The following is a 20,735-nucleotide window of genomic DNA, read 5'->3' on the forward strand; positions in this document are numbered from 1 at the left end:
CCATCTCAATGGAAAACACCAGAGGCCAAGGAAGAGTTTTGCAGCTCTTGCATTTTAGATTGAGATGATTGGGCACCCTCAGTGCCACATGGATATCCTAAAGGATGTCTTTTCAGCAGGCAAGAAAAGCAGAATGCAGGCGCAGGAGGATTCCTGAGTTTGCTTGCTTTTAAAACTCTTTGTCCTTTCCTCCTGGTTAATTACATATGATGATTTACAGGAAATGTACATGACATGTGTAATCTGAACTTTTAAAATTCTCAGAGAAAGGAACAGTATGGTATTTTTTAAGTGAGCATAATGTTACTGGGAGCAGACCGATGACAGTTTTGGTGATGAGAATTTCAGAATTTTGGAACTGAAAAGGACAGTCGGGATCACCTACTCTCAAATGATTTTAAGACACTGCTGTTAGAATCTTTAGAAGTGAATGCAAACAAAAAGCCAATAGATTTTGTAATTATACCTATAAAGCTGGTTTTTGCTTCAGAAGACCCTAATAAGCATATCCTGTTCAATTTAATATTTTATTCATATTTTTCCATCATTGCTGCAAAAAAACAAAAGCCTTCACATAACTCCCCCTACTTGTTTCTACAGGATGACCATGTTTTTTAGATAATAACATCAAAACCTACAGTGGCCAAGTAGCAAAGGAATCCAGGAAAGTCACTGTAGCTGTTTTCCCATCCCATTGCTTTTTATTAAACTAACAATTTGAACAGAACAGTCTGTGGCCCTCTGGCCCTTCTTTCAATTCCTTTAGCGCATGTGCTCTCTCTATATATGTATATATCTATAGATATAGATATATAGATATAGATATAGATGATATAGATATAGATATAGATATGAACACTCACAAATTCAACTATTTGCTATGTTTAACATGAAACCATGGGAGGCAATTTAAGATATTAATTAGGTAAATCAGGACAGGGAAGATGGAGAAGCATGGTTCCTTGTGTTACTGTAAATTACCTATTAGTAAATTTTGGTGATCTCTAACACATGCACCAAATACAGCCTGAAACTATGTTTAGGGGGAAGAAACATTTATAAGAAACCTCAGAATTGTCCATGGCTCCAGATTTTCTCTCTGCTGGGTCACTGTAACTGGCTGGTGAGTACATGTTCGCTCCTCTCCCTTGTGGTTCCAAAATTCTGAAATTCTCATTATCGAAACCGTATAAGTCTGCTTCCAGTAATACTAGGATTGTTTTGAAAGACCACTTCATGTCCTTTCTCTGAGTACCTTAAGATGCGGATTGAGTGCTGATTTCATAGGTGCTATTAGATGTAATTCATTAAAGGAAGGAGTATAAAGAGAAGGGATTCAGAAGTCATTAATCCCGTTCTTGCTCATGCAGCTGTATACATGCAAAGGATCGTTTTAGAGTAAGTTATACAGGCTGCAGATTCCAGGTGGCATCGTGGCTACTTTGAGTCCCTGCAGTGCATTTCCTCGTGTGCCGTGTGTCCTGTCCCTAGACTAGCAAGCAGTGTGAGGCTGATGCCATCTTGGTCGTGGAATGTTGCACCTCCTGCTGATGTGTTGGATGAAATAGAGACTGCTTGGTAACGGGAGTTAGCAGGCAAAGGAGGAAGGTATAATGGTGAGTAGGTCATGGCCAGCCTTTTTCTCACTGAGAGCAGAGAATCAAGTTCCTGGCACTGTTGTGCATGTGGAATGACTAGCAGTCTCACTACTGTTGGTGCCTTCATTTAGTCTGGATGTAAATGATACTTGGGGCTGGAGAATGAGTGAATTACCTTATCAGTATGTCCACTGCACAGAGGAAATGGACCCAAGATGAAGGAGCAACGAATAGCTACACAAGCTGACAAGCTCAGAGGCAGGATCTGCAATGTAATTAAGAAAGCAGAAGAAAGAGATGTGCACCGTCACAGGCCCCTACTTGGGTGGAAATTATGAGAACACCCATATGTTTCCAGCCAGGACACATTCCAGAGCCACTAACCTTTGCCATGCATCTATTATTATCTCCTTATTGGTGGGTTAGAGAATTGTGGCCTAGAGGTTCTAAGCATATATCAGGACTGGACCCATGATCCTTCCAGCCAGGACAGCTAAAACCAGGAGCACTCTGACTGCTTTAACTGAGGCAGTGCTTACTTCTCTCTAAAACCAGATAGCCGGGGATCCCTGGGTGGCGCAGCGGTTTGGCGCCTGCCTTTGGCCCAGGGCGCGATCCTGGAGACCCGGGATCGAATCCCACATCGGGCTCCCGGTGCATGGAGCCTGCTTCTCCCTCTGCCTGTGTCTCTGCCTCTCTCTCTCTCTCTCTCTCTCTCTCTGTGACTATCATAAATAAAAATTAAAAAAATAATAATAAAAATAAAACCAGATAGCCTTGCCTTCGTGAACAGCATTTTTGATCCAATAATATTTTTATTTGTCTTCTCCTTGGCAGAAGGTGTTAGCAGAATGGCTGGGCCTCCTCTTGGCTTTATCTGGGGGTCTGCAGCTTCTCTGCTGTCTGGGTCTCCAGGGGCACATGAGCAACAGGAGAGCTGCTCTGCCCATGTGGGGAGGCAGGGATGGTTCACAGGTACTGAGCATGCAGTTCTGCTGGGAGGATCTTCTTTTCCTCCAAATTCTCTTGCAACAGTGAGGAATGAAATGAGCTCTCATGGCAACTGAAAACTGGATTTAGGATTGAAGCAGCCCCAATGCCTCTGGACAGTTAGCACTCACTTCGCTCCCTGCAGTTAATTCCATGAAATCCAAGATGGCTAGTCAGGCTCTGGGCTATTGTTCATTGATAAAACACAGAACCTAGAGTTAAAGAGGTGGTGACATTAGTTGTATGAATCACTTAGTCCCCCGGTACTCAATTTTCTCATCTGTAAAATGGGGGGTTAGATTAGGTGATTTCTAACCTTTTGCACATTCAACAGTCCAATGGGTCCAATTCAACTCACTTCTCAATGAGGTTAGCTGAGCTCCATGAAGAAATGTGTGTGGACAGATTTGACCTTTCAGAGGGTCTATTTTTAATCATTACTGCCATAAAAGGTCCAGCCTGATTTAAGCTCATTCCTTTCTACTCTGTTGGTTCTCAGTCCAGCTTCAATTCCATGCCAGGGTTTCTGGGCTGTTCTGAACCAAACACACACCAAGTGTCTGTAATTAGACCTTTCATCCCACCTGGAGGACCTGAGAATGTGCTGGCTTTTAGGATTCTGAGTGTTGTAGACCTTCCAGTCCCCCCCCAGGATGATTTCAACTACTATACGAATCTTTTTAGAACTACTCCCATCTCCATATTGTACTGGTAACTGCTGCTTTATTTCACCCAATAGTTTTCAAATTCAAGCTCATTTGCTTTATTTTCCATTTCAGATTAAGACATCAGTTATTTGGGCAACCCCAAATGTTTCCTTTTCAATCCCATTATGGGTAATAATACTAGCAATACTTCTTGGATTATTGGTTCTGGCCATCTTAACCTTAGCTTTATGGAAGGTAAGTTTATTTCTTTTATTTTTCTTTTTGAGTAGAGAGGCCACTGAGGGGATTTACAAAGATACACCTAGAGATTTAAAAAGACAAAGCCAGAGGCATGATTTGGGGATTTTTAACAGTCGAAAAGGCATAAAGTGAAAATTGTGTCTTGTTTGTTTTGGCAAACTTACTATGCCTGTATAGCTGATATTTAAGAAGACCAAGCGTGTTTAATGTTGCTTTTATCTTGAGATTTCTTGTAAATAAATACAGAGAGTGTTAGACTTTTTTAGCTGAGACCTGTGATCTTCTTTCCAATATGCTTGGAGTGAAAATCTTTTTATGAAGCCTTCTTGTGTAATTAATCAAGATCTCAGGCTTGTTAGTGATGTGGTCCTATCAGCAATACTTGAGATGTTTCTTTATAAGCACTACCCAGATGCAATTAATATAGTAATTAATGGATACTTGGACTATCATGCCAAATAGATGCTGCATGTTATAATATTCTTGAACTTGTTTTTTTGATCTTGCCCATTAGTCCATCTCCATTAGGAAGATTGAATGTACTCTTTCATGTGTTTTACTGACATTTATTGTAAAAACCTACAATAGGAATTAATTTCTGGCCCCAAAACCAACAGGACTGCCAAGTTTCATAGAGATTTCCATTCCAAAATACAAACAGTGTCACAATTACATGACTAGAAGAGTAATTAATCCAGTCACATCTTTGTTAACCACTATTGTTGTGATTCCCCAAAATCATAGTGTATTTTTGTTTTAAAACAATATGTGACTTGCCTAATAAACTGAGAAAACCTTGCCATGCGAGTTAAATAATGGCTTTCCTGATCATTATCGTAAGCTGTTTTGTGCCATCCTGAGCCTACATAGTCTGCTGCATAGTTTACCTTTAGAAATAGACCCTTATGTCATTCTGTTATTTATAGTATCTTTGTTTCCATAAATGATACAATGATATGGGGCAATTGGCAGAATATGGTATTGGTCCTGAAAAAAAAAAAAGACAACTCAGTAGTTATCAATAAAACCCAGTGAATTTGGCTTCCAGGGTAAGAAATAATATATAAGAATTGAGGTTCCAGGGGCAGCCTGGGTGGCTCAGCGGTTTAGCGCCACCTTCAGCCCAGGGCCTGATCCTGGAGTCTCACGTCGGGCTCCCTGCATGGAGCCTGCTTCTCCCTCTGCTTCTCCCTCTGCCTGTGTCTCTGCCTCTGTTTGTGTGTGTGTGTGTGTGTGTGTGTGTTTCTCATGAATAAATAAATAAAATCTTTAAAAAAAAAAGAATTGAGGTTCCAGGTCTCTAGACCAAATACTAATTGAAATTCAAGAGGACGAAGATTCTAAAATAGCTTCTTCCTCAAGTCGCTGGGTGATCTTTGAGAAGTCACTAAGATGTTCTGGGAGTGAAAGAAATGACCAATCTACTTTTCCTCTATATGCTATGTGTTCCACAAGTACAGAGTGATATGCAAGCATCTCCTCTCTTCTTAAATTCCATCCCAAGGTAACTATGGTATACTTCAGGAGTCTCCCTTCCCTGGCCAGTAGTTAGTGCTCCTGCTGTCTCCAGAAAGCATGCAGAAAAGCAGAGAGGAAATCTTTGGGCCTTGTTGCTATAATCTCAGGAAAAATATGTCAGGTCCATAAGTGGATTATACAAAACAGGGACATTCTCCCACATGGGAGGAGGAAGGACCAGGCAGGAGGAAGGACCCAAACACTCTGCCTGATGCAACAAATTCTCTCTGCAGGTAAAGACTACTCTGCTTCCCCCTTCTAATTTGGAGAATCAAACCAGGAATATCCACAGAGCACTGATTTCCTTAGAAAACACAGAAAGTGAAAATTCTTAGAATGAGGAGTTTCACCCAATTCCCAGACCTGATTTAATAACCCTCTTTTCTCTTGTTCATAGTGTGGATTCTTTGACAGAGCAAGACCCCCCCAAGATGATATGAATGACAGGGAGCAACTGACAGATGACAAAGCCGCTGAGGCATGAATAGCAAAACCCAAGCTCCAAATATTCGAACATTGGTCCTGTTCAAAGAAAAGGAACACAAAGGTTAAACAAAGATTTCCCTGTACATGCCAGTGACCTTGAAATGGAAGGGCCCCAGAAATATCACCTCATGTATGCTGCACTTTGGAGAAGCTGCCGCAGAGCCCAGAGACCCTTCTGGGTGAGATAATGTCCGTCCTCAACACTGTGGAAACTGTTAGCAATGGTGGAAGATGTCTTTTGCTTTAGTTGTTCTCTTTTTGGCAGATGCTCTGAAATGGGCATGGGAACTCAGTTGCTTTCCAGGTAAATCCAACTCAAGCCACCGAGATTAATTATTTGAATTACAATCGACTTCTGACAGTGAACTAGGACCAAACCTTCCAACACTACTGCATCTGATGGAATATTTGACACCTCCCTATGGAAAAGACACATTTCTAATGAAATTATGGCTCAGGGAGACAAGCATATGTTGTTGGTACTGTGAAAGTACTTTTGAAATGAGCAAGATAATCTTGTAACTGAGGAGAACAGTTTATTTATTTATTTTCCATGTCTCTAGGCAGATATTCTGGTCATCTAGAAGATTTGAACATTACAATTTGGTTAGCTGCTTTTCAAAATCACTAAATTTCCTTCTAAGATTACCATCTTGTGCAGATAAATTAACAGAGCTTCTTCAGGATATAGACAGTGCTAAGGAAAAGCAGACAGCTTCACTTAATACCATGCCACCCACTACCTGAAATCACTTTTGTTCACACCTTCCAGGGACTCACATCTGCTTAATTCAGCTTTGCAAAAAGTTGTATTTATAGCTCCTTACATGGAAATAAAAATCTCCCCACTGACTTAATTAGCAATACACAAATCTCGAGGTACTCTTGAACCTCTCCGGTTAAAAAATAATGGTAAAATTTCTACAGTCCATTAATAAAAAAGCAATTTTACAATATGGGTAAATGTTATTTTTAATATCTATAAGAAGCAACGCCAGTATTTACCTTGGGATTAAATACCTATTTACTATACCTCAAATTTATATACACAGGGAAGATGTGTTATGCATACATGGGAAGGAAATATAAAGTTATGCAGATGCAAGATGAACCCAGAAAAGGGATTCCTAAGACTTTTATTTACAATTGCCTATTCTAACTTTACTACTCATCTTCACTGCTAATCTTTATAGTACGTACCTTTGGAAAATAATCTTTATCTTAGCTATTCTTCCATCATCTAAAGTCTAACCATCACAAAACGTTGATGTTTAAAACTTGTAAATAATCCATAACCATGTGTAACGTCATCATGTTTGAAGTTGACCAGCCAAATTCATATAATCTGCACAATTTTATATACTTTTTATGATAATGAAAACTTACTATGAAGAAATGCTGAACAAATTTTATATTTATGTGCAATATTTTATAGACCTATGTATCTAAAGCATGTTTACACTGGCATTAGTTATTTTTTTAATTAATATCCTAGGTATTACAGATAATAGAACTAGCGGACCAAAATCCTGAAGTTTACAAAGCAGTTGGAAAATTTGTGTTCCCAATGTCATCACACTTTATCTGAAAGAGGAGCCAGACTCACAGACACTAAATTTTCCGTGGTGCCTTAACCTGGAGCTAAGCCATTTGGCTACAGCTGCAGAGCTTCATCGGAAACCAAATGCAAGTCACATGGAAAAATATTCTGATGAAGTTCATATTTTTCCCACTTACAAATTCAGTCCTGTCATGGCAGCAGTTTCAAGTCTATAAGGACTGAAGTCTGGCTCCTAATGTGTATGGCTGACTGTGGGTGAGAACTGCAGGTCCCTCAGAGAGGTTAGGTCCCACACCACCTCTGGGGGTCTTCCATGTTCGCTCTCTCGGTAGAAATGGTTTTATGGGGAGGTGGCTGTCTGTATATGATTGGAGGAGTGCCAACAGATTTCTCTGCCCCCATATAACGCCCTAACTCTTGTCATCAGGCCTGACTTTGGGTCAATAGGAATTAGCTCCTCAGAATTTGAGGTCATAAGAAGTCCCTGAGAACACATACCCATTGCCTTTTCAGCTAACATTTGCAAAGGAACTCAGAACTCCTGGAGCTACTTAAGTTAGGACCCCGTGAGCTGGGTCACACAGACACCTGGAGGAAAGTAGAGATGCCATGAACAAGAGTAGGACCAAGAAGGAGCAAGATCTAGGGGCTTCCTCACAATCTCAACCAAGAGTGGTCCTCTCTAGAGGGATGGGCACTGCTACCTACAGACACTTGGGCACACAGTGGCCCCCTCTGCTACTTCAGATGTGGAAGCAAATGGAGGAAGGGGAACACCTGAGGTCAGGTGGACCCACCAATCATCAATTCCTGAGCATCATTTCTGCTTGAGGAATGCTCTATCAATGCACTGAAAGTAACTGCTTCCCACATAGCATCATCACCAATCGCTTTCATAATTCACATTGTACCAGGCTTCTGTTAGAGTCTATGTATATTTTAGACATCCCCATTGCAATTCTTGCAGCTGGTTTTGAGGATGTGGAAAATGGGCAAATCAAGTTTCATACACTTGGAGATTTTTATACAGTAAATAAGCAATATAGTTGCCCCTGACACCCCACTGTTTCAACTCAACTCCTTTCTTTTTCTTCTTTTATTTAAATACGTGTGTAGATATCTGTGAAGATTTTCACATACCTATTTACCTTGTCACTAATAAAATGAAAAATTAAAGACGTGATGATGTACTTGTGGTTTCTTTTGCATGCAATGTAAAGCTTTACCACAATAGCAGAGATCAAAAGTTTCTGTCTCTATGCTTTGATTTTCTATTATTATAAAAACATTTAACGTTGGAAGAAATTTGAGAGTGAGAATACAACATTTCTTTGGGATGATGAGAATGTTCTAAACTTAGATTGTGGTGATGTTTGTATAACTCGATCAACATACCAAAAAATATTGAATTTTACACATCAAATGGGTGAGTTTTATAGTACATGGATTAAATTTCAATAAAAATATTTTTAAGAATTTTAATTACTTCTAATACCTCCACCCTTATACAACTATTTTTCTCTACATTGCCTTTCAAATTTTATCCATATAAAAATCTTAGCTCCCTTATGAAGCTTTCCCCTCTGTCTTCAGCCAACTTGAAGGCTCCTCTTGCCCTCCAATGGCATTTTGTGAATAACTACACTCTTGCATTTGTTTGCATGACTATCTTTCAGCTGGACAGACCCTTAATGAGAACAGGAAATATCTTTTTTTTTAAGATTTTATTTATTTGAGAGAGAGAATGCAAAGAGGGAAAGGAGAAAGCACAGAGGGAGAGGGAGAAGCAGAGTCCCCGCTGAGCAAAAAGCCAGACATGGGGTTTGGGACTTGATTCCAGAAACCCAGGATCACAACCTGAGCCAAAAGTAGACACTTAACTGACTCAGCCATCTAGGCACCCCAGGAAAAATATATTTTCACTTTATGTTGCCAGCACCTAGCAGCAGTATCTGCTGTATAGTCAGTGCTCAAAAACCTTTCTAGAATGAATGAATAATTATACCTATGTGCATAATAATAATCATGGGGAACATGTACTTTTGTAATCTGCTTCCATTACAAAGCCCCAGAATGCACACATTTGTACATCCTCCCACTGAAAGCGTCCATTATAATAGTACTCAAAGTTCTATTCAATAAGTGGACCATCTTTTGTTTAGCCATCCCCCCCTCCCATCAGGAATAGTTGTTCACAGATTCCTATATTAAGAATAGCATTAAATTATTTTTTTTATAAGATATCTTTTTTTTTTTTTTTTATGATAGTCAGAGAGAGAGAGAGAGAGAGAGAGGCAGAGACATAGGCAGAGGGAGAAGCAGGCTCCATGCACCGGGAGCCCGATGTGGGATTTGATCCCAGGTCTCCAGGATCGCGCCCTGGGCCAAAGGCAGGCGCTAAACCGCTGCGCCACCCAGGGATCCCAAGAATAGCATTAAATTAAATAGTTTCATACAGGAGGCTTCTTTTGGTTACTTTAATTAATAAACTTTACATGTCTTTGCTTGGGCAAAGTATATGAAAATATTTGTGGTTCTTGAAAACATATTGCCTCTTAAGAGCACTAGATCAATTTGCATTAACCTAAATATACTATTTCTTTTGTAATTCTGTCAGTATTTTAAAACTTTTTGGTAATTGTTTCCAAGCAATATTTTAATTCATATTTCACTAGAACTTAGCTATTTGATGTACACATTTAATTCTGAGTTCTAATATTTATCAACCATTCAATAGACCAATTTACTAGTTATACCCTATAAGGTATTTAAAGACCTGCCACTTTTGGGACGCCTGGGTGGCCTTGTCGGTAAAACATCTGATTTCAGCTCAGGTCATAATCATGGGGTCCTGGGATGGAGCTCTGCACTGGGCTCCATGCTCAGCAGGGAGCCTGCTTCTCCTTCTCCCTCTGCCTCTTCCCCCTCACTTGTGCTCTCTCTCTCAAGTAAATAAAATCTTTTAAATACATACATACATACATATATACATACATACATACATACATACATATATACCTTCCACTTCCCTGGCCAGTATTCATGAATCCCAATGAGAAGAACCCCATATTTCCATGCTCTCTTTATAGCCTAAAGCAAGTAGTGGGATGAATCCTTCACTCACATTTCAAAGCCCAGATATATCTAAAGGCTTATGATGGTGATTCAAGGTTGCCTGTGTATCGCTGATGAAAAGATGCAAAACCAAATCTGAGATTTGGTAATATCGGAGTGACCATCAAAGCAGGTGAACTCATCTAAGTAGGGCAAGACCACCAAAGAACACACATAAGGATCTCTCTCTCTCTTTTTTTTTTAATTTATTTATTCATGAGAGACACAGAGAGAGAGAGGCAAAGACACAGGCAGAGGGAGAAGCAGGCTCCCTGCAGGGAGCCTGATGTAGGACTCAATCCCAGGACTCCAGGATCACACCCTGGGCCAAAGGGAGGCGCTCAACCGCTAAGCCACCCAGGGATCCCCATAAGATCTCTTGTAGGCCAGCCCCACTGGTTAAAGCCTGCACATGTTCACAGTGAGGGGAAACGAAAACATCTTACTGTGCCTTTTATATTAGTAAAAGGCTTTGTAGTTGTGTGTAGGTGTGCCCAGGGAAATCTCAATCTTCTCAACAAATTCTGTTGCTATCTTTGTCACTTCCAGCCATTTTATATGTAGACACTTGACTCCATCAATACTTTCTAAACTCAGTGCGGAATTTTGTGACAAGGTGGGATTCCCTTAGAGGTGCAAATCTCTTCCCTGAAGTACTCCCAGGTGACCCCTATAGGGCACAGCACCCTGGCACCCTCAGGGAGATCTAAAACAAGAACACTTTTGCCTGATATCCATGAGGTAGTGATGCTATGTCCCTAATGTCTGATGTTCTTCTCCCCAAAGACGGCAGATTTTCTCCTTCAAAACTCCCATGACATTAAAAGGTTGATTTCTTTAGCTTGAGAAATTTAAAGCATTGAAACTGTAGACTCAGTTGGAAGCTGAGTAAAACCATAACCCCCCAGTGGTGCTGAAGTCAATGGCAGGTTCAGAATGGCCAGCGTGAGTAAAGCACAACTCTGCTTGCCATGTTAAACTCTCCCCGACCCCACCCCCAAAATACCATCTGCCTGACACACTGCCTTTTGGAATTGTTTATGAGCAAGTTCCCTGTTATTTATGATTGTTGGCCAAAATCCACATGGAAATGTAGCTTGATACTAGTGCCTCTTGACAATATAAAGTCTTGAATTTAACTTCTATCGGCACCATGATATGACACAGTATGAATGTTCTTAATATCTCTGTGCTGTTGCTTATTTTGATTATGCACTGCACTGTAGAAACAACCAAGTTATCAGCAAAGTGCCATGCTATCCAACCTGTAGATGGGATTATTTTTAAGGCAGTAACAGTGGACTTCCCTGGTTTTAAAATTTTAGCTTTAATTTTCATTCACTTAATTGACGGTAGGGTTGGAGTATAGTTTATTTCTATAGGAATCCCTAATTTTAAAAAACTCCATATTTCTCTTCTCTATTAGCTTCCCAGGGTTGTCATAACAAAGTATCACAAATTGGGTGGCTTCAAACAGCAGAAATTTACTGCCACATGTTTCTTTAGGCCAGAAGTTTTTAGGGTCCATCTCAATGACCTAATTTTATTATTTTTTTTAAAGATTTTATTTATTTATTCATGAGAGACACAGAGAGAGGCAGAGACATAGGCAAAAGGAAAAGCAGGCTCCCTGCAGGATCCCAGAACTCCGGGATCATGTCCTGAGCCGAAGACAGGCACTCAACCACTGAGCCACCCAGGTGTCCCAATGACCTCATTTCAAAGACCCTATCTCCAAATCCAGGCACATCTCAGATAAAGGGAGATTAGGACTCTGACACAGCTTTTTGGGAGGACACAATCCAAATCACAATGTCCTCTTTCAAAAATATCTATCTTGTAGGACAGTTTGACAAAATGATAAAGCACACATGAATTAAAGATAGGCTGAAGAGGTTTTTTTTTTAAGATTTTATTTATTTATTCATGAGAGAGAGAGAGAGAGGCAGAGACACAGGCAGAGGGAGAAGAAGGCTCCATGCAGGGAGCCCAACGTGAGACTCAATCCTGAACTCCAGGATCACACCCTGGGCCAAAGGCAGGCACTAAACCGCTGAGCTAACCCAGGGATCCCCAGGCTGAAGAGTTTAAAGAGGGTGTCTTTGTATCAGTCTTTTGATTTCTACCCACACAGGTAATACACTAGTGTGGCCCAGTATCTAACAAGATGCGTAAATATCTATGTTTCCCCACACTGACTGCCTTCATGAACTATTAGAAGTTTAAAACAGTTGCGCTTGTCATATAGGTTACTTGCCTGTTCCACTTTGCAATTTTCTACCACCATCACTACACACACATTCTCATCCCCCCACTTTTCCTTCTCTCTCGAAATCATCATCTTATTCTCAGGACTAAGTGGATAGATGTGAGCTTTGTAATATGAGAGACTAGAGTCCCTTCTGATTAGAAACAAAGGGTGCTGGTATTGAGTTAGGGAAGCTCAAGGGAAGTCTCTATTTGGGGAGGTGGGGCTTGATCCCTAGCCATACTGGTCAACACAGTTCTTCAATCTCCAATGATCCAGAGCTGAGAAAAATAGCTACCATCATGGACAACAGAACAGAGAAAATAGAGCAATGATAGCCAGCATTCACTGGGCTTGTGTTGTGTGGGACACTGAGTCACCTGCTTGGCGGCGGGAGGGAGTTTACCCAAACAAAAGAGAAAAAAGAAACAAAGGTGAGTCCCTTAGTGCCTGACAATGGACATAAGTCTGGTCTCACAGTTTGGCCAACTGACTCAGTCTCCTGAGCGGACCAAGTCTCTTGCTTCTGCTGCACCTGTCTGCTCTTCCCACCATCTTCCTTCCCGGGCCTTATCAGGGAATCTTCATCAGCGTACATGTAGGCTGGCTCCTGCTCCAGGTGGAGAGCCCTGGATATGTTCCTTTGGCCACTGACCTCTCGCCCCACACTCAGCTTCAGGAGTCTGTCCAAGCTGCGAGGTCCAGGCAACAGATGCCCTGGTGGGATTTCATCACTGAGAAAAGCTGCAAGGGGAGGACAAGCCTCAAGCATGCAACATGAAGAGGATGGCTAATCCAGAGAAAAGAACATCTGGGGGATATTATCTGACTGGAAGTCCCTGAAGGACTATTATGAAGGGGAGGAAGTATAAGTAGGAAGGAATTGGGATGGAATAGTAAAAGGGCGCCTTGGTGGCTCAGTCTGTTAAGCGTTTGCCTTTGGCTCAGATCATGATCTCAGGGTTCTGGGATCAAGCCCCAGGGTGGCCTCCTTGCTCAGTGGGGAGTCTGCTTCTCCCTCTTCCTCGCCTTCTGTCTCTCCCCCTGCTTGGGTTCTCTTTGCCTCTCTCTCAAATAAATATTTTTTTTTAAAAAAGGTAATAACAATGGAAGGCAGCTATGCTAACCACTATACCACCAACGCGGTAATAACAATGGAAATACATTAGGCTTGCACTTTGTGTCAAGCCTTCTGCTAAGTGCCTTCTGTGCATTTTTCATTCAATTCTCACAACCACCATATGAGGTAGATACTAGAATTATCCCTGTTTTCTGGATGAATTGAGGTCTAGAGAACGTAAGTAGCTTGATGTTCTACACCATAGCTGGTGGCAGAATGGAGATTCAAACCCGGGTCTGCCTAACTCCAGAAGCCAGGACCAAATTAAGAGTACCTACTATATATTCCATGCAGAAAGTAAAGAAGAAAATATTTAAATAACAGAGTTCAGTGGTTTTTCATGACATCGATGATCCCTTTTAAATTCTCCCAGAACAGGGGACCTGCATGGCTCAGTTAAGTGTCTGCCTTTGGCTCAGGTCATGATCTCAGGGTCCTGGGACTCAGCCCCACAATGGGTTCCCTGCTCAGTGGGGAGTCTGCTTTTCCCTCTCTCTCCTGCCTCTCCCCCCTCACTTGTGCTCTCTCTCTCTCTCTCAAATAAATAAATACTCTTTAAAATAAAATAAATTCTCTCAGAATTTACTCTAAGTTCTACATTTTATTTTGATTTTAAAATCTCCCAGAATTTATTACTATTAAAAATAATGACTCCTGTGTACGAAAGCACAGAGCTGAGTCCTCCATCTAGTTACAGAGTCCAGATGAGAACTACAGAACTCCTGTCCTCCTCTACCTTCCAAACTCTCTTTAGATTCATGCACATGATGAGACATTCTCAACACCCTTCAACACCTAAAAAGTTAGATAGAAGTTATTTTAGTTGCAGAATATACGGAGAGAGAAACTCATTCTTTAGGGCATTCGCAAAGATTGAAGCCAACCCCCCAAGCCACAGGGATTACAGAGTTTGAGAGCGGTGTGCTTTAAATAGTTTTCCTCGCACTAAAAAGTGACTGGTTAGAAGCCTACAGGGCATAATAAACTTAGTTTGTCAAATCAAAATATCTAGACTTTTCCAGCTTCATTTTAGGAAACTGCGATCTCATATAATGTCCTGCCAAGGCCACAAACAATTGCTGGCTAGTGATCTCATTGCTTAGAAGACTAATCTGATGTTTTGTTTCCATCTTTTGGAAACCAAAGGTAATGAAGGATTAACCCCTAGCAAATAGAACTCCAGTTTAATCCTCAACCTTGGAGGTCTACTAACTGCATCAGCATCAACGTCTGTTCATATGTAATTCAGGTTCTGTGATGTTGAAATGTTATACTTTATTTTTAAATCAAGATGCTATGTGTACACTTAGAAGAATGAATCTGTCCTAACTCACTCCACTGTTGGACAGATGGCAAGGAAGACCATGGTCCTTTTGATTTGAACCATGGGTCAAGGAAAGGTAATGATGTGGCTTTGCCTGATACTGTGATGTGATGCCGTCACATGGCCAGCGGACAGCATTTCATTTGGGCTGGGTAGGAAGACAGGGGAATACAGAAGATACTGTACGTTCTCCTTAAGTGTTTGGATCACACTATGTTCAAGAATTAGTTTTTTTCCATAGGTGTGGGAAGGGATATATATGAGGCATGAGTGTGTGTGTGTGTGTGTGTGTGTGTGTGTGTGTGTGTGTATGAGAGAGAAAGAGAATATGTACGTGTAAAGAGGAGAATCTGCAATGCACGCCAGTAGGAAATCCTTGAAGGGAGCTATACTGGGAGAACAGAACGTACTGTAAGGCCTCCTAAGGAACATTATGCTAGCCTGGATGCTCAGACATGCAGACACATCATGCCATAGACAAGGATGGACACTGTGCAGAGCTCTGATGAGTGACGAACAGTGTTTCCTGCAAGACAGAACTGAGATCCGCATTGTGATGGATTACAACGGGGAAGCTTTGTAGAGTAACCAAACTTGAGGACAGGAGGCAAGGAAGGAAACAGCAATTCTCTATAAGGAACATCATTTCCTGGGTGTTCTGCCCAAGGACAATGGGAAAGTAAAGGTTAGAATGACGTTTATAACTTCTTTCCCTCCTATGCTGTAGTGCCTTTCAGGGATCCCATTCCAGTGGAATCGGATCCACCCTCGTATAGCAGACTGCATGAATGGCCTCAATTCTTCACTCTTCTCCCTATCGATGTCCTTTGCCATGTTGGCTTTGCTGTCCCTCCCATCCAAAGGCCCCCTATCCTTCTCTACCATGATTCAGAGTTCAGCCACATGACATGCTTTGGCCAGTAGGACGTTAGCAGGTGGGAAGCTTGCAGAGGTGTGAAAGGATGCATGCATAATAAAGCTTGCTGTCCATTAGACACCCGGAGCAGAACCACCCACACCCAAGCCTAGTGTAGATTACCTGACCCCTGCCAACCTATAGACTCAAGAGAGATATTACATATATGATCATATAAATAGCTTGTCTGAGAGAAAGACAAGCTTGCAGGGAGCCGAATACAGAGCCCACTCATAACCACTTTGCTATGCAGCTCCCATGGAGGATAAAGGTGTAAGGCAAATAAAAGGAAGTGTGATATGCCCTGAAATCTTACTTCCACTATAGCTTATAGGCAGGGAGTAGCATCCCAGGGGCCAAGTCCAGGAGTTCCCAGTAGTAGGCAGTACCATGGTGGCCCAGGAGCAGGAAAGATCTTCCTCCTTAACCCTCTGCTCCACCACCCTATCCCCTGGCCAGGCATATGCCAGGTCTTGAGATAACCATAGGATAATTCTCCCTAACAATACCAGAGGAGGGTTCCCATACAGAAAAGGGAAAAATACCTCTTGAGCTGTATGTCATGATTTAAGTATAACGAAGTATTAAATATGTGATAATATATACATATTATATGTATGTATGCATACACATATTATATGTACACTGAGCATTTTAAAAATGTGTATAAGCAAAGGTTATAGGTGTAGATAGATGGGACGATAATAAAGTAACTAGTATGTTAGTAACCCTGCAATTCTAGGAAGTGTTGTCATCTCCAGACTTCATTATAGTCTGCTTTTATAATGACAGTATTACTATAAAGCTGAAATTCCTCATGAATTGTTAAAAACTCCCGCTTTGAACTTCAGACCCTCTTCCAGTCAAGTAAACATTTATCTTATAAATACCACAAACAGACAAATGACATTTTTCATTTTGTTTTCACTTCTACAAGCTATCAGCATGTCAATTAATTAAAATAGTATTGTCTCGATCACGCACAGATATGCTATTGGACTCCTCATGGTAGACTTAGAATATGGGCGTCCAGTTTTTTGTATTACGCCCACAAATAGTTTTCTCTATAAAATTCAGGTCCATTTTGCGCTTGAAAATCTGTACGTCCTAAGTTTTGGGGGGGTTTTCCAAAGATTTTATTTATTTGAGAGAGAGAAGTGGGGGAGGGGAAAAGAAACTGAAGCAAACTTTGTGCTAGGTGCAGAGCCCAACACAGGGATCAATCCCACGACCTGGAGATCGTGACCTGAACCAAAACCAAGAGTTGGATGCTTAACCAACTGAGCGACCCAGGTGCTCCTGTAAGTCTTAAGTTTCAAGAAGTAAAATCTAATTCAACATTCTCATCAGTGGTGGCCACACACTCTCTGGAGTCATGCACTGGACATCTTGTCTCCTTACCACTTTCCCAACCCTTTTGTTTAGCAAGGCATTGAATACCAAGACCTCATCGTGGTCTCCCTTATTCTGTATTTAACCAGGGCCTGAGTCTTTTTTGTGCCACTGTGACGCCTATCCTTCCTTATATCCAGTCAATTATGTCCCACCAAGGCTTCTGTTTCTGGAGGTCATCCTGTTATCACCACCTGCAGAATCAGGGAAGATGGATACACCAAGGGAAGATGGAGGGGTAGAAGGATCCTGAGCTCACCCTGTCCCAGAGATACACCAAGATAACAGCTGTATTAGTACAACTAACTCTGAAAACAACCTGAAGACTAATAGCACCATTGGAATGAGCTGTTACATAGAGTATTGCCTTAACTGGTTAACCAGGTGTGTGTGTGACACACACACCTCTCTTCATGCTTAATACTATTTTCTGTGAAAGAGTCATTACTGACAAATTCTCCTTTTTAGTTTAGAACCAAGATTTTCTTTGATACACATTACTATATATATATATATATATATATATATATATATATATATATATATAATCTCCTAGTCCTTTTGATCCCAGTCTAAGTATGCTTTTGAACTCATAATACCATCACCCTTATATGTATATCCAAGGGGCAGGAGAAAAAACACACTCTACCAAGTATTTATCACTGAAGTTGCGATTTCGCGTCTCCTGCTTTTGAGTTCACATAAGAAGAAAAAAATCTCAGTTGTGTTTTACTCAAGACAAAAATTATGAGGAGGGAGAAGGAGTGAAGGGTTACATCTGGAGAGAGTTAAGTTCTGTGGCTGGAGCAGCAGCTGGGACGATGCAATGCGGCAGCCTCCCTCCCGCAGCCATTATGCTTTAGCTTGAAAATGCGTGGGTTTTTTGAATGGTGTGGGTTTTATTTGGATAGAAGGAATACAGTGTTTTTCAGAGAGGAAATTTAACAGTTTATTCATGTTCTTAAACCACTTTTTGCCCTAAATTTATTGACTAGGATGATGCTATTAACTAAAATTGGGAGGTCTTGGGGAAACTCTAAATCTTGTACAGCCGTTAATTCTTGGGCACTATGAGAGCTTTTGACAAAATGTTGTGGAGTGCCTTTTTTAAATGGCTCTAAAAGGTAAGGTCTTTTGTTGTTGTTGTTGTTGTTTTTAATTTGTTCCTCTCTGATGCCCACACCGCTCTTGCTTTACTTACATCAGGACTAAGCAGCCTAATAATCCAAGCTGGTCACCAAGGGATGGTGACTGATGGCCTTGAATATTGTCAGCAGTGGTGTTCCTCTAAATGTCTGTGCTTTTTTATTATTATTATTTTTGTATTTACTTGAGAGAGAGAGAGCACAAGCAGGGGTTGGGGCAGCAGGGGCAGAGGGAGAAGGAGAAGCAGACTTCCCACTGAGTAGGGAGCCTGATGCAATCATGACCTGAGCTGAAGGCAGACGCTTAACCGACTGGGGCCACCCGGTCACTGCTCAAATACCAGTGCCTTTGTTGGAATCACCTAAGAAGCTATCATCCCTTCTCTTCCTTTCTTGTCTGATTAATGATAAAGGATAATTCACCACACAAAATGATTTTGAAATGGAGAGCCTGAAACAGTGTTTTATCTACACTACAGCATGACCTACTATACAAACTGCTGCCACAAGTTGCTCAGAGGAAAAATTTTGCCAAACTGTTTTAAATTTCTTCAGGTTTAATAAGAGAGAAGTGCTTAGCCATGCTTCTTTATGTACAAATATGGTAGGTTTCCAGAGGTGGTTTGCAAGTGGATTCCTTAACAAGTTCGAAGGTGGGAATTCCTGAGGCGTCGCCTCCAAGGCAAAGAGTGAATAGGCTCCAGCAGTTTTGAAAGTGGGGCATGAACTTACTGAGAAATTCTTTTTCAGGAAGCATCTCTCATTCTGTGACTTGCCTTCATGGCATGACCTCTCGCAGGAGTTGTGAAGGGCTGACACCTCCACTTCCCTCACGCTCCTGGGCTCACCTGGTCCCTGGTGTTCTCCGTGAGGCCAAATCCAGTGGTCACCTCCTGCTCATCTGCAGTTCTCACCCGTATGTGCTCAGGAGACCACTCCACCTTTTTGGAAATAGTGTTCTCCTGGCTTTAGAATCACTACATCCACCTCCCCTCCTTCCCGCTGACCACTCCTCCTTTGTCTTTTTTGAGCTCTTCTTCTCTCTTCATTGCTCAACTTCTAAGTCTTGGAGTTTTCTAGCATGCTAGGCTCTCCGAGTTGATAGACTGACATTCTCTCTAGAGAACCTCTGCCAGTCCATGGATTTAGATGCCAGCTGTACCTATGACAATGACTCAATTCTTTACCTTCAGTTATGCCATGCAGGCTCACCCACCATCCAACAGTGTCACAGCTTTTGCATTTATTGGCCGTGTCAAGGTTAAATAATGTCCCAAAACACATGACAATGATGCCCCAGCACAGTGAACACAGCTCGACTAATGATCAAAGTGAGGCCCATGCCATCTGTTGGCACAAGGGACGAACCAGCGTATTCTAGAAGGACAAACATAATGCAGCCTGCAGACATGACTTTTATTGTTTGTTTGGATTTATTTGGCCCATAAAGTACTTTTTGAAAAAAAAATGTTTCTTATATGTAAAACTTTGGAGCTACACATAAACATCCAGATTTATGGCCATGTTTGAAAAACTAGATCAGCAACTGGGTCTCCATTCTGCAGCAGGAAGCAGCTGGCTCCAAGTAGCAGGGCTCCTTCCAACCAATGTGGGCTCTCTAGTTAACCATGGTCCCCACCCAGCCCACTGCATCCATAACCCACCTGGCCCCGACAAGCACTTGAGTTGGCGTGTCCCCCCCATGTGAACGGAAGGCAGGCTTGCATCCAAGATGAAGCCTCCTAAGAGAGGCATCCACACAGAGAAAATTTTGTTCTTTGATGTGGAATAACCCAGTGACAAATATGCTTCAACTAATAAAACCACCAATGTGTATAAAATCAAGTTGGTGAGTTTTTAAAGAAATAGATTAATTAAATATGGATAAACCACAAGAAAACCAATTTTTTTTAAGTGAAGACAAATCATTAAAAAAAATTTCCTGTGCTTTATAAATGACCTCCTGGTAATATTTAGAACTCTTCATAGCTCATGTTTTCAAGTGATGAAGAGAATTTCATTATCCTAAGCAATATTATAATACAGAGCACACAAAGACAGAAGTGAGACTTGCCCCAGCAAAATTCCATCATAGGGTACTGTCTTCCTGATATAATCTTGACACTAACAGTCAAACTGACAACATGTCTATACAGAGCTACAACCAATGGTGTTGAGAATCTGCTTTAACACAGATCTTTTTCAAGATGAAAAAGTATTAGGCATGCTGAACACACATGAAAACCTATGAAAGGAGTTGACTGGCTCATGTAACAGAAATTCAAAAGTAGCCTGATCCCGGGATCCAATCTGTCTCCCTCTCTTGGCTCTGAGCTTCTCACATTGCCTTCAGTTTTTGGCTCTCCGTGGTGGTAAGATGGCTCCCCACATCTCCAGCATTCAAGCCCATAAGCC

The 20,735-nt window shown here is 41.3% G+C and overlaps 1 protein-coding gene across 1 annotated transcript in view; it reads left to right on the top strand.

Moving 5' to 3' along the window:
* Positions 1-8,242, top strand: part of ITGA8 (integrin subunit alpha 8) — a 168,145-nt gene extending 159,903 nt beyond the window's left edge. Inside the window, exons 29-30 of the mRNA XM_041767597.1 lie at positions 3,368-3,490; positions 5,412-8,242. Of these exons, the coding sequence (XP_041623531.1) occupies positions 3,368-3,490; positions 5,412-5,498 (210 nt within the window). The 3' untranslated portion in view covers positions 5,499-8,242. The remainder of the gene's footprint in view (positions 1-3,367; positions 3,491-5,411) is intronic.
* Positions 8,243-20,735: the final 12,493 nt, after the last annotated feature.

The sequence above is a fragment of the Vulpes lagopus genome, chromosome 8 (assembly GCF_018345385.1).
Source record: "Vulpes lagopus strain Blue_001 chromosome 8, ASM1834538v1, whole genome shotgun sequence".
Taxonomy (NCBI): Eukaryota; Metazoa; Chordata; class Mammalia; order Carnivora; family Canidae; genus Vulpes; species Vulpes lagopus.